The sequence below is a fragment of the Enhydra lutris genome, unplaced genomic scaffold (genome assembly GCF_002288905.1).
Source record: "Enhydra lutris kenyoni isolate GAN:26980312 unplaced genomic scaffold, ASM228890v2 scaffoldscaffold17, whole genome shotgun sequence".
NCBI lineage: Eukaryota > Metazoa > Chordata > Mammalia > Carnivora > Mustelidae > Enhydra > Enhydra lutris.
The window spans coordinates 4,483,503-4,499,269 of NW_019154101.1; the positions used below are offsets into that span (position 1 = coordinate 4,483,503).

General features: G+C 53.2%; 1 protein-coding gene across 1 annotated transcript; it reads right to left on the reverse strand.

Annotated features, from left to right (window-relative positions):
• Positions 1 to 1,347: 1,347 nt before the first annotated feature.
• On the reverse strand, positions 1,348 to 13,160 carry LOC111147672 (calpain 11). The gene is made up of 21 exons (XM_022503878.1): positions 12,924 to 13,160; positions 12,496 to 12,565; positions 10,599 to 10,717; positions 9,586 to 9,719; positions 9,232 to 9,400; positions 6,848 to 6,931; positions 6,665 to 6,750; positions 6,385 to 6,459; positions 6,044 to 6,204; positions 5,745 to 5,920; positions 4,775 to 4,786; positions 4,258 to 4,469; positions 3,922 to 3,961; positions 3,755 to 3,823; positions 3,615 to 3,672; positions 3,418 to 3,482; positions 3,092 to 3,160; positions 2,188 to 2,266; positions 1,977 to 2,093; positions 1,476 to 1,534; positions 1,348 to 1,374 (listed from the first exon to the last, which is right to left on the reverse strand). The coding sequence occupies exons 1-21, from the start codon at positions 13,149 to 13,151 to the stop codon at positions 1,348 to 1,350; spliced, it is 2,109 nt and encodes a 702-aa protein (XP_022359586.1). The 5' UTR covers positions 13,152 to 13,160.
• Positions 13,161 to 15,767: the final 2,607 nt, after the last annotated feature.

A 15,767-nucleotide genomic window follows, 5' to 3' on the forward strand; every position in this document is an offset into this window, starting at 1 on the left:
CTAAGCATAAGAGGGGTGGGTGGATGTCCGTGCAAATGGAAAGAAGCCTCAGTGCAGGGCTGCAAGAGGAATTTGAAGCCAGCCCCGCACCCTCCCCCTGCCCAGGACAAAAGTGCACACAGACACAGGAAGGATCTAGATGCGTTTAAGGTCAACAGGTCCCCAAGCTAAGGGGATCTGGAGGCAGTCTCTGTCCAAGAGGCTAAAAAGCTTGCAAACACAGGACCGGGTGCCCAGGCCAGAGATACCAGAGGGAAAACCATGGAAAGATCTGGAAGGATAGGTGGATGATGTGTAGTTGAGGGGGTGTTGTAGGTGGTCTGGGCTTCTCACTGCAGGGAGTGGATGGAGGCTGGGGGAGGGGGGATCTGGGGTAGAGACTCCAAGGTCCTTGATCCTTCCTGCGAGGGCAGTAGTTTGTCAGGCACCAAGTCTCTAAGCATAAAAATTATTTGAAACAGAACACCTTTCAGGCAGGAAGGAACTCACATGTTGCCACAGTTCTCGACCCTATGGGCCTCATACCCAGGAGGGTTGGTTCATTTCTACCATCAGCTGGCTGGTGTGGGTGTTAGATTTTTGACCTTTGAGATGCCCACACTAACACCTTTGCAGGCCCCAAAAGAAGAGAAGAGGTTAGGCCCTGTGGGTCCCTAACTTTGCCCCAGTGCTGTCTCCCCTGATGTTGCCCCCTGGTACCCTGCTCCGTACAGTCAGCTGGGAGGGCCTGCTGTGCTTTTAGCAACCCTGGGACCGCACATAAAGCCGTCAACAGCGCCCTCTAGTTTCGTGACAGTCCTGCCTTCTTCCCTGGAAGTAGGGTGACACCCTGAGAGCTCCTGGGGCCCCTCTTTGGGGCTGGGGAAGTGATTTCCACCCCCGCCCGGAATTCTCTGGCATAGGTACACGGAGACACAGAAGCCAGTGGCATGGACTGTTTATTATAATAACGCTCCCCATGTGAGGCAGAGAAGAGGGGGGCTGTGCCAGGAGGGATAGTCAGCAGGTAGATGTGAGCAGGAAAGTGTGGAGAGCCTCCACAGCCACTAGGGAAGTGACAATCTTGGTAAAATATACTCAGAGAGAGAGATAGAGAGGGAGGGAGATGGGGGAATCCAGCCACCAGAAGCAGGCTGGGGAGGAAGGGAAACACGATGGGCTGGGAAGGTGGATGCTGGAGGGCTTGGCGCTGGAGAAAACCTTGGCATCCGGGGCCACTAGCTGGAGCCCATTCCATCAGCAGAGACCGCAGAGCCCAGAGCAACAAGGAGGCCCCTGCTCTGGGGCCAGAAGCCCCACAGTGGTGGGGTGCTGGGGGTGGTGGGAGCCAGGCTCCTCGGGGATCCTCTATCCCCACATGGTGGTCTGCAGCCACTATGGGGAGAAAAGCAGATCCAAGGATGGGAGAGGGCATGGGCAGGATGGCTGGGGAGCCATGAGTTGGGGGTGGGTGCCAGAAGATCCCTTCCATGTACCTGGTTCAGATTCAAGCGAATATAGCCAGTATTCTCGGGGTCCATGGATAGAAAGTATGCTGTTTCACAGAGGAGGCAAGGGGAAGGGTTTGGGAGCTGAGTCTGTGGTTGGTAAGACCCATTTCCCAAGAGGCAGGATGAAAGGGAGGAAGAAGCTGTTCCTTGCTGCTTGCCAGGTAACCCTTTGCCCAGAAAGGGATTAAGGAGAACATCTCACGGCCTTGCCATGAGCCATATGCAAACCCCTATATTCAGGACCTCCACCCTAGGAGGGCAATACTATTGTTGCCCACATTTTATAGATGAGAACAGAGGACAGAGGCACAGAGACATAAATGACTTGCTCAAGGCACAGAGCCACCAACTGGCAGAGCTGGGATTTGAACCCATATCATCTGTGCTCTTAAGATGGCGTGGTCTGGGAGCCCTGCTACTCGTGTGGGTGTGTAGGAGACGGCCCTTGGTCCTTAGCCCAGGGTGGGGAGCGGGCAGAGGACTCACTGAACATGGCCTTCAGCCTCAGGAAACAGCTGATGAAGCTGTCAAAATCCACAATCATGTCGTCGTTTGCATACCTGGCCACCAGCACCTGCGTCACCTTGTTATTCAGTTTGATGCCTGGGAGGGAGGGGAGTGCGGAGGGGGAGTCCAGCCCTCTGGCTGCTGCTTCCTCCCTCCTTGCCCCCAAACCCTCTCCTGACCCCCTGCTAACCTGCCTTCTCGAGTGCCAAGCGCATCTCATAGGAGTTCAAGGTGCCCGAGTTGTCCTCATCACACTCTCGGAAGATGTCCTGAAGGGACGGACAGGTGAGGTCGGGCCGTGTGCATGGAGGGGCGGTGGAAATAATGAATTTCTTTAGAACAGGTAACCTACAAGGGCTGCCCAAGACCCAGGGCTGCCTGCCTGGGCCCACTCCCTGAGTGCCCAATCTCGTGACTGTAGGGGACGTCTGGCAAGGAGAGAGGGTTGGAACCCGAGTCAGTGTTCTGAAAGACCCACTCCCAAATGGGCCCTCCGCATGTACCCTTTAAGCTAGCTGATGCCTGGGTTATACTTGTTGTTAAATATTCTGACTGGCCAGTACACCAACACTTCAACAGACCTTGCCCTGTTGCCCCACATGAGCTCCTTACTCGCTGGGGAGCCTCCTTCTCCCTCTCCCTCTGCCTTCCTGCCTGCCACTCCCCCTGCTTGTGCTCTCTCCCTCACTGTTCAAATAAATAAATAAAATCTTAAAAAGAAAAAAGAAAGATGATCCTGTCCTGTCCTGTGTATGCGTGTGTCTAGTTGGGGGCTCCTGTTCTAGCATCATCCTTACTGATCCCATCGCTCTTGAGGACCTCCCTTTCTGCCCACCACAAACTACCCTTGCAATTTTTTTTTTTTACCGTCCATTTCTTTTCTTTTCTTTTTTTAAAAAGATTTATTTATTTATTTATTTATTTGACAGACAGAGATCACAAGTAGGCAGAGAGGCAGGCAGAGAGAGAAAGGAGGAAGCAGGCTCTTCGCGGAGCAGAGACCCCGATGCGGGGCTCAATCCCAGGACCCTGGGGTCATGACCCAAGCTGAAGGCAGAGGCTTTAACCCACTGAGCCACCCAGGCGCCCCTTACCGTCCATTTCTTGATTTTTTTCCACAAGATCTGGAACTCGGGAAGCCCCAGCTTGCCAGAGCCATCTTTCTGGGGGGTGGTCAAGGATGCCAGTGGAGGGAGAAAAGAGGGAAACTTGGGGCCGGGGAAGCAGAGGGGCTCTCTGAGTGGGGGGCAGTGAGACCAGGGGTTCCTGTGCGAGTACAAGCCAGAATGGGCTTCTTTTGCTACCTCAGAGCCGAATCCCCAGCAGGAAGGAGGACATGGATGGCCAGAGAGGGGCCACCTCTTGGGGGCCAAGCTTGGGGGTGGGGGTCAGGGTGGGAGACCGCTGGATGAGAAGATACATCCATGAGGTTGACCATACAGCGGCACACGTCTAGGCCGAAGCCCTCGGTCCTGAAGTTTCTGACTGTGAGGGAGGGAAGGGGCGGGAAGACATAAGGGGTGAGTGGGGCATTGCGGGGGATGCAGGAAGTGGTCGAGGTGAGGAGGAAGCTGCAGGGAAAAGTTGTGAGTGGGGGCTGGTAGTTGGAAGACTCACGTTTGGTGACCACCTTGTTGAGTAGCTTCTGTAGCTCATACATGCCTATCTCCTTGTCCTAGGAAGGGGGACAGTAAACCTCTACTCTGACACCTTTACCCTGGCCACCTCCTTTGGGCACCCAGCCCTCAGCCTCTCACCTCCCCTCCTGCCACTATCTCAAACAAACGTAGGAAGTCCGGATCTATGTCCTTCTCAGAGAATTTCTCCTGCAGGGAAAGGAGTGGGAAAGGAACCCATTCCAGAAAGTTCCTTCACACTCCCCAGGTGCTTCCTCTCCTCCCTCCACCCCACAGTATCCCCTCACCTCCTGGAGTAGCTCAGCATAGTTGGTTTCATCCAGTTCCCTGAGCAAAAGTGAAGGAAGCCTTGGAACTTATCCGGGATCAGGGAGACAGGGATTTTAGTGGGGGTGGTCATGAGGAGGTCATGTCATGTATCTGAAGCAATGTGGAACAGGCTGCATGGGATCCGGGTTCTGATTCTGGTTTGCTCCCAGCTGGGACTCCCCACTCGTTGTGCCTCAGTTTCCCTGACTTAAAATAGGGGTGGAGTTGGGGAGGACCCGATGACTGCTCCCTAAGGGTGACATCCTGGAGCTCTCGGGCAGGTGGTCTTGGAGCACCAAGGTAGGGCTCCTCACCAGGACTCGCTGTGCTTCTCTGTGAAGACCCGAAGCAGGAAGTCAGCATCCTTGTGGGGCTCAAAGGTGGAGGGAATGATGACATATTCCCCTGGAGGCAGCCGGAGATGGCTGGTCACCTCCCGTGAGTTAGTGAAGATCTCTGAGAAGCCGTGGTCCTGATACTTGATGAAGAAGTCCTTCTTCAAGCGAAAATCCTGGATGTTCTGAAACTATATGAGCCTTGGAGGTGGGTACAGGGCTGGCATGGGAAGGTAAGGAGAGGCGGACCCCAAAAGTGAAGCTGCACTGGGCACAGTTTGTGGGAAGCGTCGCCACAAACTGACCAGTCCTGGACACCACCCAACTGGCAGGCAATCCCAGGAAGATCCCCTGCCCCAACTCCCACCCGGGGCCCCAGGGCACTGGAATCCTAACCCAGTGGCCCCCAGCGGCCCTGAGAGCCCTTGGCTGAATTCCACCCTTTGCCAGAGGTGGGGCAGCGCCTGCCCAGAATCAAGCCCCACGTCTTCTGTACCTCCTTTGGGACCTAGGAAGTGAAGAGAGAGAGAGGTCAGAACCCAAGGATGGTGAAGGTGAAGGGGCTCAGGCCGGTAGAAGCCAGAGTGTGTGTGTGTGTGTGTGTGTGTGTGTGTGTGTGTTGGGGGAAGTTAAGGGCACTGGGACACTGGTGGTGGGGTGGGGCATGGGCTTGAATAGCTCAGAGTCCTAGTGTTAATACTGATAGTCCCTAAGTTTGGAAGAGCAAGGTACAGTTTATACAAAGGAAAAAGGAGAGCACTTTCCTAAACGCAAGCATTTTCCACGGAACACTCCTACCCTGCAGGAAGCTCATAGGTGATTACTGAAATTGAGCATTGAACATAGTTTGTAAAAAGGTGGGTTAGACGAAGATAAATGGGTTGTTCTCCTATAGGGATGACCAGAGCCTTTAACACGCTGATGTCCTATACATCTCTGGGTGGGAAGCAGAGAATATAGCCTTTCCCGAAGGACCACGTCTAACCTTGGAAATATCTGGAGGAATGTCTGATGTCTGTTAACCTGGTGGGTTCACAGCCTAGAAGGAGGGCAAGACTTGTGTCTACGTTTGTTCACTACTGCCCCAGTGGAGACTGGACTGGGGCCTGGCACATAGCGGGGGCTCCATAACTATTTGAACAAATGATCATTTATAGGGTTTTGCAAAGTAAGATTTTGGAAACATTGTGAGGGATTTGTCTTGGCTGCTGGAGTCAGTGCTCGGTGTGGGGTATCTGGGGGAGACTCGGGGATAGTGCAGAAAAGGCTCAGAGGGTCTGGGAATCAGGACACAGGCTCTGGGATGTCAGAACACAGCCTTGGGGGTGCAAACTTGGGCAAGAAACCTCATCCCTGACGCTCCATCTCCTTCCTCGTTCCTATTCGTAAGGCCTTTGGAAGGGTGTTGCAGGGGTGAGGCCAGGAGAAGGAGCAAGACTGGCGGGAAGACCTGCCGGAGTGCCCACCTCGTAGATGACAAAGCCAATGGTCTGCAGCTGGGCTCCCCGGGGCCGCGCCTGTCGCCAGTTCTTCTGCATAAGGGCCACCAGGCAGGTGCACACGGCTTTGTTGTCCTCCGGGTTGTCCTCGTCATCCTCCTCAGGGAGAGAGATCCTAAACTGGGGGTTGCTCCAGAATGTGTCTGTGAACGAAGCAGGTCAGCATGGCTCTGCCCTTCCTTGGGGTGGACGGGCTGCCCAATCCCGGGCCTGCCTCCTCGACAGAGCCAGGTGGGATCTGTGGGGCCCTGTGTCCACTCACACACCTGGGTGGTTCCTACAGCCCCCCGCGGTGCTGCCGCGCCGCCAGCTGCCCTCATAGAAGGTGGTGTGCCAACAGGTCTTGTAGTCCCCGGAGAGGGCATCGGGCGTCAGGTGACAGATCTCCAGCAGCGTGAAATTGTCCAGGAAGTCTTCGTAGGACATCCTGTTGGGGGGGGGGGGGGCGGGGGGGGAGGGGGGGGGCCTGCGGCATCTCCATACCCATAGGGCCCCCCTGCCCCCGCCCAAGGAGCCTCTCCATCAAAGGCACAGGTGGGAGGGTGGCAGAGGAAAGGAAGGAACAGGGCAGGGGGGCAGAAGGAAGCCCACCCCAAGCTGTACTGACCAGAACTCCCCGTCCTCCTTCCGGAGCAGGAGCTGGCTCTGGAGGTCCGGAGACACACTTTCCCACTCCCTGGCGCTGGAGCAGAGACAGGCAATGGAGGGACGGGGCAGGGCTAAGGAGGCATTTGGTCCCCCCCAAGGAATTCCCCCACCCCTGAATGCCTGCCTTGTGGGGCTCCTGAGTTGAATGGAGAATCTCCTGGGGAGGGCTTGGCCAGTTTGTCAGTGGTGCTGTCTCGCTCTGCCCCTCACCCCTGATGGTGCTGGTCAGGGACACTTACTTGTCACTCCAGGCTCCATTCCACTCGATCCGGCCCCAGGGATTCCGGACCCGAATCAGGGTTTCTGCCCGGCCTTGGTACCAGACCTGGTGGGAGGATGTGGCCCAAGGTCAAGGACCTCAGGCAGGAGAGATTCTCGGCCTTCTCCTGGGTCTCAGGGGAGGGTGTGCTTGGCAGACTCACATCCTGTATGCCGGTTACGGAATAAGCATGCCCTCTCACCAGCATCTTCTGGGTCAAGGTCTCCAACTCGCTATTGCTGGTGACCTGCAGAATAGAGAAGGAGAGGAAGTCAGGATCCGGTCAGAGGCACGGGGGCGCGCAAAGAGATGTGAGCATTCTTGGGGTTCAGTTTTTTAAAAGATTTTATTTGAGAGAGAGAGCATGAGCAGGGGGAGGGGCAGAGGAAGAGGGAGTAAGGAGCTGAGCAAGGAGCATGATGCAGGACTTGATCTCAAGACCCCAGGATGATGACCTGAGCCGAAGGCAGATTCTTAACTGACTGAGCCATCCAGGTGCCCTGGGATTCAGTTTTTGTTTTTGTTTTTTTAAATTAAACCGGGTATTTGCAAAGAATTGTAGATTCCCAAGCAGTTGTAAGAAATAATCCAGGGAGGGGCACCTGGCTGGCTCAGCCAGTATAGCAGGCGACTCTTGGTCTTGGGGTCATGAGTTCAAGCCCCGCACTGGGCAGGAAGCCTACCTTAAAAAAGAAGCAATCCAGAGAGATCCTGCGGATCCTGTATCCAGTCCCCCTGCAACCCCCCATGGTAACATTTGGCAAACCTATAGTACAATATCAACACCGGGATGCTGTATTACAATACCGTAATATGTCAGTCTTCTACAAATGTCCCCACTCTTGCCAGTAGTCCTTTGTGTATGCTCTGTGCAATTGTACCACGTGGGTAGTACCCTGCCCCACAAGCAGGGTCCCACTGCAGGACCATCGCAGCACCGGACATGTTCTCTGTGCTGCCCTCTTATGACCATGCCTGCCTCTTCTGGTTACGCTCCTCCCTGCCCTCTCACAATGGCTCATCTGTTCTCCGCTTCCATTTTATTTTTTTTTTTATTTTATTTTATATTTATTTATTTATTCAGTTTGGAGATAGAGAGCGTGTAAGTGCGGGGGCAGGGGGAGAGGAGTAGAGGGAGAGAATCTTCAAGTAGATCCCCGACCCCTGCTGAGCGTGAACCTGAGCCTGGCATATCCTAGGATCTGAGATCTTGACCTGAGCCAAAATCCAGAGTCAGACATTCAAATGATGGAGCCACGCAGGCGCCCTGTTCTCCATTTTAAAAACATTTTGTCATTTTGGGACACCTGGCTGGCTCAGTTGGTGGAGTGTGCGACTCTCGGCCTTGGGGTTCTGAGTTTGAACCCCATGTTGGGTGCAGAGATTAATTAAAAATAATATCTTTTAAAAAAATTTATTTATTTATTTGACAGAGAGAGACACAGTGAGAAAGGGAACACAGGCAGGGGGAGTGAGAGAGGGAGAAGCAGGCTTCCACCTGAGCAGGGAGCCTGACGTAGGGCTCCATCCCAGGGCACTGGGATCATGACCCAAGCTGAAAGCTTAATGACTGAGCCACCCAGGCACCCTCAAAAAAAATCTTAAAAGGGGTGCCTGGGTGGTTCAGTCGGTTAAATGTCTGACTCTTGATTTTGGTTCAGGTCATGATCTCAGGGTGGTGAGGTCGAGCCCAAGTCAGGCTCTGTGATGAGTGTGGAGCCCACTTGGGATTCTCTCTCTCTCTCTCTCTCTCTCTCTCTCTGTGTGTGTGTCTCTAAATAATAATAATAATAAAAAATAAAATCTTTAAAAAATTTTGTCATTTCAAGACCATTAGGGAAATGGAATCATACAGCGTGGAACTCTCTTAGATTTTTTCCATTCAGCATAATTCCCTTGGGATTCATCCACGTCGTTGCATGTATCAATATTTCATTTTCTTTTATTGCTGAGTCATGGCCTATGGCATAGGTGCACCACAGTTTAATGATTCACTCATCGAAGGACATCTAGACTGTTCCCAGTTTCTGACCACGATGAATAAAGCCACTGTGAACATTTGTGTGTGGAATTTTGTGTGGACATAAGTCTTCATTTCTCTGGGATAAAAGCCCAAGAATGCCAACTGTGGGGTCATACGGCTGCAGTCTGGGTTCATTTATTTATTTGAATAAATATTTGCTGGGCGTGTATAGTATGCCAAGCAGCACCCTGAGTCCTGGCATACAGCAGTGAATGAGACAAGTCACTGCCATCACTGACTGAAACAGCCAGGAGAAGATAGACTGTGAATAACGACATTGATAAGTAAGACCATGACAGAGCACCATAAATGTTGAGGAGAAAATAAAAACAAAGTAGAGAGCAAATGAGGTTAGGAGCAACTGATTTAGATTTGGAGGTGGAGAAGAGAAGCCAAAGAAGGGGCATTTGAACTGAAATGTAAATGAGAAGGAGCTAGTCATGCAGCTCCCTGTGGGAAAGACACTTCTAGGTGAAAGCCACAGCAGGTGCAAAGGCCCTGAGGCAGGACCAGGTATGGCTTACTTCGATGGAGCAGCCCATGAGGGAGGATCGCTCGATGGCCTTCCTGAGCATCCTCAGCAGGTTCCGAGGGGGCTTCTGGAGTTGGAGGCTATAGGTCACACCCCCTGTGAAGTCCTCAAAGCCCTCCACGGTGTTGCCCCCCGACAGCGCTTCATAAGACCCGTTCAGCCTGTGGGCACAGAGAGGGCACTTTTGTGCTCCCGGATAGAGAGGTCAGCTTGGGCATGGGAGGGTGAGGGGAGGGAAGGAAGGGATGCCCTGACCTCCGTTTGCTTTTTTCCCTGATTCCAGTTGCCCCCCTAGCTGCCAGCTCTCAGGGCAGGCTTGGAGGCATGCCCAGCTTGGGACACTCACTTGGCATATGCCTTCTCCAGCAGGGCGCTCCAGAACTCAGTGCGCTCGGCGGAATGCACAAACACCAACTTGCCATTCTTTGTGGGCAGCCGGTCGTCCACCACCACGTCCACCCACTGCCCAAACTGCCAAATCTGTGGGCAGCAAGGTGGACCTCAGTGGGGCTTAGGGCATCTGTCTGCCCAGGCCTTCCTCCAAGCACAGGCATGCACCCCCTCCCACACACCCCCACACCCCCACTCCCACTCCCCCCACGCACGCACCCACCCCCACATCCCCCACTCTCCCCCTGGGCGCGCGCGCGCGCGCGCACACGCACACGCCTTGTATAAAAACTGTGTTACACGAGCACCTCCTGGTGGCCAGGATCAGGGACACGCCTGAGGCAGACAGCCCACTCCCCAGAATGGCTGAGGGGTGTGGGAAAGGCAATGAAAAGCCTGAAGCTTGTCCCCAGCCTCATCTCCAGTTTCTGTCCGGGCCTCCCGAGAGACACCACCCGCATTTTGACCTTGGGCTTCAGGATTTCTGAGGTTTTAAAAAAACTCTTGTGATTCTCAGAAACATTTTTGTGATGTGAGGAATTTGTCCACATGTCCCTAAACTTAAGGAGCAGATTACAAAAATATGTGACCCTGACTGACTGTTGACTCCCAGTGTCATATACACAACACACATAAACACGCACACGCACACACACTTCTACCAAGAGAAAGAGACAGAGAGACAGAGAGGGAGAGAGAGAGAAGCAGGAGAAGGAGAGCCACAAACTGATAACAATTATTTTCTTTCTGGGCTTTAAAAAATCAGCTTACATGATTTCTTTAGTGAGCAGACATTTCTCTAATAATTAGACAAAAGCCCACCCTAATAAATGTCATTTTTCAAAAAGAAAAGAAAGGTAAATTCCAAGGACATATCATTCTTCTTCTTCCTCCCTCCCCTTTTTTTGTCTGTCTGTCTCTCTCACACACACACCACAAAACAACTCCGGCTTTCAAATCATCCTTCACCTGAAAATGGAAAATGCCAGCATAGTTTTTCCTGAAGCTCTGCCCCCTGGGTACCACACGATACAGCAGTTTGGGGCATGTGGTAAGGGAACCAATGGCAGCCAGCAGCCAGCAGTCCCCTGGAAAGACAGGAAGGGAGTTGCCTCTCAAGCCCTCCCATAGGTGAGTGTGCGTCCCAGAATCCAAACCCTAAAGGAGCAGGAACAGCCTCTGTGGGCCCTCCCCCACAGAGATGCGCCTCTTTTGACCTTCCCCCTGAGGAATGTTCAGGAAGAAATCTAGCAGGGAGAAACTGGGCTGAAGCGACAGGCTCTGGGGGCAGGGTGGCGGGGGGGGGGGGGGGGGGGTTGTGTGTGAGCCTTTTTACCTTTCCTATTAGGTAACAGATTCACAAATTAGAGCCACATACTTTGGTTTTTGGATTTGTGGAGGAGATATTTGGCCTTTGTCTTGCTCCTTACCCTGAGATCTGCTGTGGATATCTGCTTTGTGGAGACAGCCAGTATTCTCCCATCCCTTGAACAAATCCAGTCATCTTCCCCATACTACCTGCCTTCTACTTCTACTCTATGATTACATTGGTGTAATAATCAAGAAACCACTCCCTGATGTCACCCACTTAATACTGGAGACCCAAGCGGCTTAGTCTGTACCCCAGCTGGGTCCCTGGGGCTAGGCGTTGATGGGGGCTAGCGGCAGTATCCCTAGGCCAAGGTCATCTATTGAACTCTCTCTTCTGGGTACCTCAGACCTTGCTGGGTGGGGCTGTGGGCACGGTGGTACCCTGAGTGAGTGTTCCAGGCCAGGCTGAGGCCACGGGTACTGGGAAAGCATCTGTGATTACCAATGGCCTCCTGGCTGCCTGGGGTACCCTTGGTGAGGGGAGGCAGAAGGTGGGGAGGGAAGGTTATGGGTACTCCAATCCTCCATTGCCAAAAGGACACATAACCAGGAAGAAGCCGGTTCTCCTCCCACAGCCCGGTGAGCCATAGAGGCAGACATGGGGCCCAGGGTTTCCTTGGCTTCCTCCCTGCCCACAATCTGTCCTTTTCTCTGCCACAGATTCGACAGAACTCAGGCTCTGGTCTTATCCCTGGAGAAACAAGGAGAATTTGGAGGAACCCTTCCTGAGGGAGGAAGCTATCCCTTGGGGCTGTCATAGGAACCCGTGGGAGAGTGGGCTGAGGAAGCCAGTGCTCCTTTATTTGATACATCAGACTGAGGAACTCCTGGCACCTGCAGTGGCTTAAAAGTATGTCCACAAGCTCTTTGACAATCCTCCCCTCAGGAGGCGGAGCCTAATTCCTTCCCCTTGAGTGAGGAGTGAGGGTCAGATTTCCAGCTTGCTTCGAACAAATGGAATATGGCGGAGGTGACCTGAGTGTTCTCCTGAGAGGAGGCTGCAAAAGGCATGATGGTTTCCTCTCTGTTCTCTCTCGGGTCACTCTGTCTGGGGCAACAGCTAACAAGTTGTGCAGACACTCAGATGGTCCTAAAGGGAAGCCTGATATCTTGACTGTAGCCGCATGAGAAACTCTGAGCCAGACTCAACCTGGTATGTTCCTCACAAATTATGAGGTGATAGATGTTTGTCATTGCTTTAAATCACTAAGTCTGGGGGCAACTGATTGTTTAGCAATGGGTAACTAACAGACCACCCAGCTTACTCTCAGACCCAGACAGCAGCAGGAGGGACTGGAATTGCACCAGGGGGAACAGGGAGAATATTCCTGACAGTCTTGCTATCCTCTTCAGAGTGGAAGGGGAAGAGAGATCATCTGAATCTAGGGGTCCCAGCTCCCCAGCCTCAAAAGACACCCTGGCACACCCACCTACCTCAGCCATCTTCCTCATTTCACCCCTTCCTTCCACACTAGTTTTCTTGCTCCCCACTCACCAAGTACGCCTTGGCACACATCTGTTGGACTGAGCCCGTTCACGATGAAGTGAGGAGTGCTTGTGATTTGCTGTGGTGAAGGAATAAAGATTTTAGGGGGTCCAGGACAACCCCTCCCAACCTCCCTCTCACCATTCCTGGGGAACGACGTCCACCTCCAAGTTCTAGGGGAAAACATGGCACCTGAGGGGGAAGGCCGCAGGACCAGCTTGGCAGAGTTGTAGGACGTGACAGCAAAGGTTAGTGAGTGACTTTCCCAGGGGTTCTCTGAGAGGTTTGGCTTAAGCATAGCCAGAACTGTCCCCAGGCCTGATCCAGGGTCAGGATAGGAGGTCGGGGGACCAGAAATATCGAAGTGATGGGGGGGGTCGTGACAAACAGCCTTCCCACTCTGACGAGCAGTCCCTGCCTCCCCTCCCAGTACCCACACAAGGCCGCTGCCAGGAGATGTTCTGCACATTTTTGGAGCTGGGGCCCAGATCGTTGAAGCCCAAGGAACTGGGTTCGGCGGGGAAAAAGGAGTCCTCGAACAGTTCCCCCCTCCTCAGACAGGCTGCTTGCAGGTCCTCATAATTCTGGTTGTTGAAGTTCTCGGCATTGTGGTGTTGGCCTACGCCCTTGGCCCTGAGCCGGTTCTGGCTTATGTGGGCCGCCATTCCTTGATCCGTGAAAATGGACTCTGGTTCACAATGAAAAGACAGTTAGCTCAGTTCAAAAATGGACAAGGGGTCTGGATAGATAGTTTCTCTGAAGAAGATATAAAAAAATGCTTGACACCGTTAGTCGCCAGGCGAAATACAAACGTATCACAATGTTCCTCCACTTTGCACCCTCTAGGATGCCTGTGATAAAAAGGACTGATAATAATGACAGTCGGCGAGGGTGTAGAGAAACTGGAACCTTCATCCATTGCTGGTGGGAATATAAAAGGGTGAAGCCATTTTGAAAAATAGCCTGGCCATCCCTCAAATAGTTAAACATAGGATCCTGACCCCAGGACCCAGCGATTCCTCCTCTAGGTATATACCCAAGAGAAAGGAGAATGTATGTCCCTATAAAACACTTGTACACAGATGGTTGTGGCATTATTCGCAAGAGCCAAAAAGCAGGAAGGAGACCCCAAGCGTCCATCAGTTGATAAATGCCCCAGTAAGACGAGAAACACACATACAACGGAATATCATTCATACAAGGATATCATTCAAAAAGAAATGAGTTGCTGGGGCACCTGGGGGGCTCAGTCAGTTAGGGTCCGCCTCTTGATTTTGGCTCAGGTCATGGTCTCAAGTCATGAGGGCTCTGCACTGAGCGTGGAGCCTGCTTGAGCTTCTCTCCTCCTTCTCCCTCTGCCCCTCACCCCACTTGCGTGTGTGTGCGTGTGTGCATGTGTGCGCACGCACGTTCTCTCTCTCAAAAAGAAGAAAAGATCTGAAGTACTGATCTGCGCTACAACATACATGAATCTCAGAAACATGGTGCTAAGTGACAGAAGGCAGTGACAAAGAACCACATACTACATGATTCCATTTATGTAAACTGCTCCAAATAGGCCAGTCTATATAGAGACAGAGAGTAGTGGAAGGATGGGGTCTGAGTTAAACAGAACCCAGTTGGTGCCGCAGTATGGGAGGCATCCAGAGTGGGGAAAAGAAGGGGCAGCTCCAGGGAGGGGCGGGAGGGTTCTAGGCTGTCTAGTGGGGAGACCCAGATTGAGTCCACAGAGGGCTGAGTTCCACAGAGGCAAGAGCAGGGGGTCTCCGTGATTCACCGTCCCTCAAATTGGCAGACAAGGAGAAGAGTTGCACTAGCAAAGCTAACAGCACTGGGCGCCTGCTCTGTGCAAGGCACACCAGCCCCCAGAAAGATCCATGGAATATTTTCAGTGACCGAAAGAGGAAGCAGGGGCCCGGAGGTCAAGGAGCATGCCCAAGGTCACGGGTGAGGGTTGTGCGTGGGATGCAGTCTGAGTGCAGACCCCAGACGAGGCCTGTGACCTTTCCCTGACAATCCCTCTGGAGGGAGGCGCCTCTCCTCCCCGGGAAGTCCCGTGGACTACCACCATCTTCCCGTCTTCATCCACTAAGGGGATTATGAGCCGGTGGCAAAACTTCTCTGATGCCCCTTGACTCTTCCCACGACCCCAAACAAGCACACCCGTTCTCCAGTCCCACAGCGGTGTCTCCTGGGGACTTCCCTAGGTCCAGGAATGCCCCTGTGGTCTCTCATTGTGATCCTGACAAACCCAAACCAGGCTGCCACCGAGAGGCCCAGCAACTTCGAGCTCAGGCAGCCGTTTTTCCACTGCCCTGAACCACTTCTGCCTCAGTGCCTCTGCCTGGAATCATTTCTGCTTCCACGCACACATCTTGTCCACTGGGAAAGTCCTGCGGTGCCTTGTAGGCCCTGATCAATGCCACCTCCTCGGGGAAGCCCTCCCCTAATCTACCCACACAGAGTTTGGGGCTGCCCTCGCATCTAGCACTTTCCTTTCTTGGGACACCCATCGCTACCGGCTCTGAGTTGGCTTGTCTGTGACCCCCCAAGGTGGAGGAGGGGGCTCCTCTGTCCACCACTGGGTTCCCTCTGTCTCACATAGTACCTGGCCCCAGCAGGGGCGCAGACATACTTTCAGTGGATGGATGAATGAATGAATGAATGGGTGGATGCCTTGCATTGCACTCTAGTGATTTTTCATCTGTGTTTGCAAGTCTGTTTTCTCTCTCCTGCCCTGCCCCCTACTCCCTGTCCTGCTCTGGTCCACAATGGAGTAGACGTTGGCAGACATATATTTATTATTACTTATTTATTTGTCTCCCTTCCTGGAATGAAAGCTTGTGAGGACAGGGATTTCTGTTTGCTGCTGCACCGAGCACGTAGGAGGTACTCAGTAGATGTTTTAAATGACGTGCCCCAGCACTCCTAGAAGGGAGGAGGGTCATGCATGTCAATTTCTCCCTGTGAAGGGATAGATGGGTTCCTCCCTGGGACTCTCCATTCCATTAGGGAGAGTCTCCTATCCCCCCAGATTCCCGGTAAATGGTGTGCTCTACAGACCTCAACCCAGCACTGCCCAGAGGCCACGACTGGGCTGGGGACCAAAAAGAGCTCACCTCAGCCCAGGGAAGCCGGAGCATTGGTGTAGGCCATGAGCAAAGGCCCTGGCCCCCGCATAAAGGCTCCTCGGGGGTCCACTTGGGGTCCCTGGGGCCTGTAGACTCCTGGTCTCCACTGAGAAAAGTTCACTGGCCTTCAGGATTAGGGTGAGTTTGCTG

Bases quoted from the DNA above. Each gene is read 5' to 3' on its own strand.
- LOC111147672 (XM_022503878.1), bottom strand. From the start codon at position 13,151: ATGGCGGCCCACATAAGCCAGAACCGGCTCAGGGCCAAGGGCGTAGGC. The intron at 2,267-3,091 runs GTAAGGGGCGCC...CCGTCCCTTCAG, and splicing joins AAAAAATCAAGAAATGGACG to GACATCTTCCGAGAGTGTGA. The intron at 2,094-2,187 runs GTTAGCAGGGGG...CCTCCCTCCCAG, and splicing joins CTTGGCACTCGAGAAGGCAG to GCATCAAACTGAATAACAAG.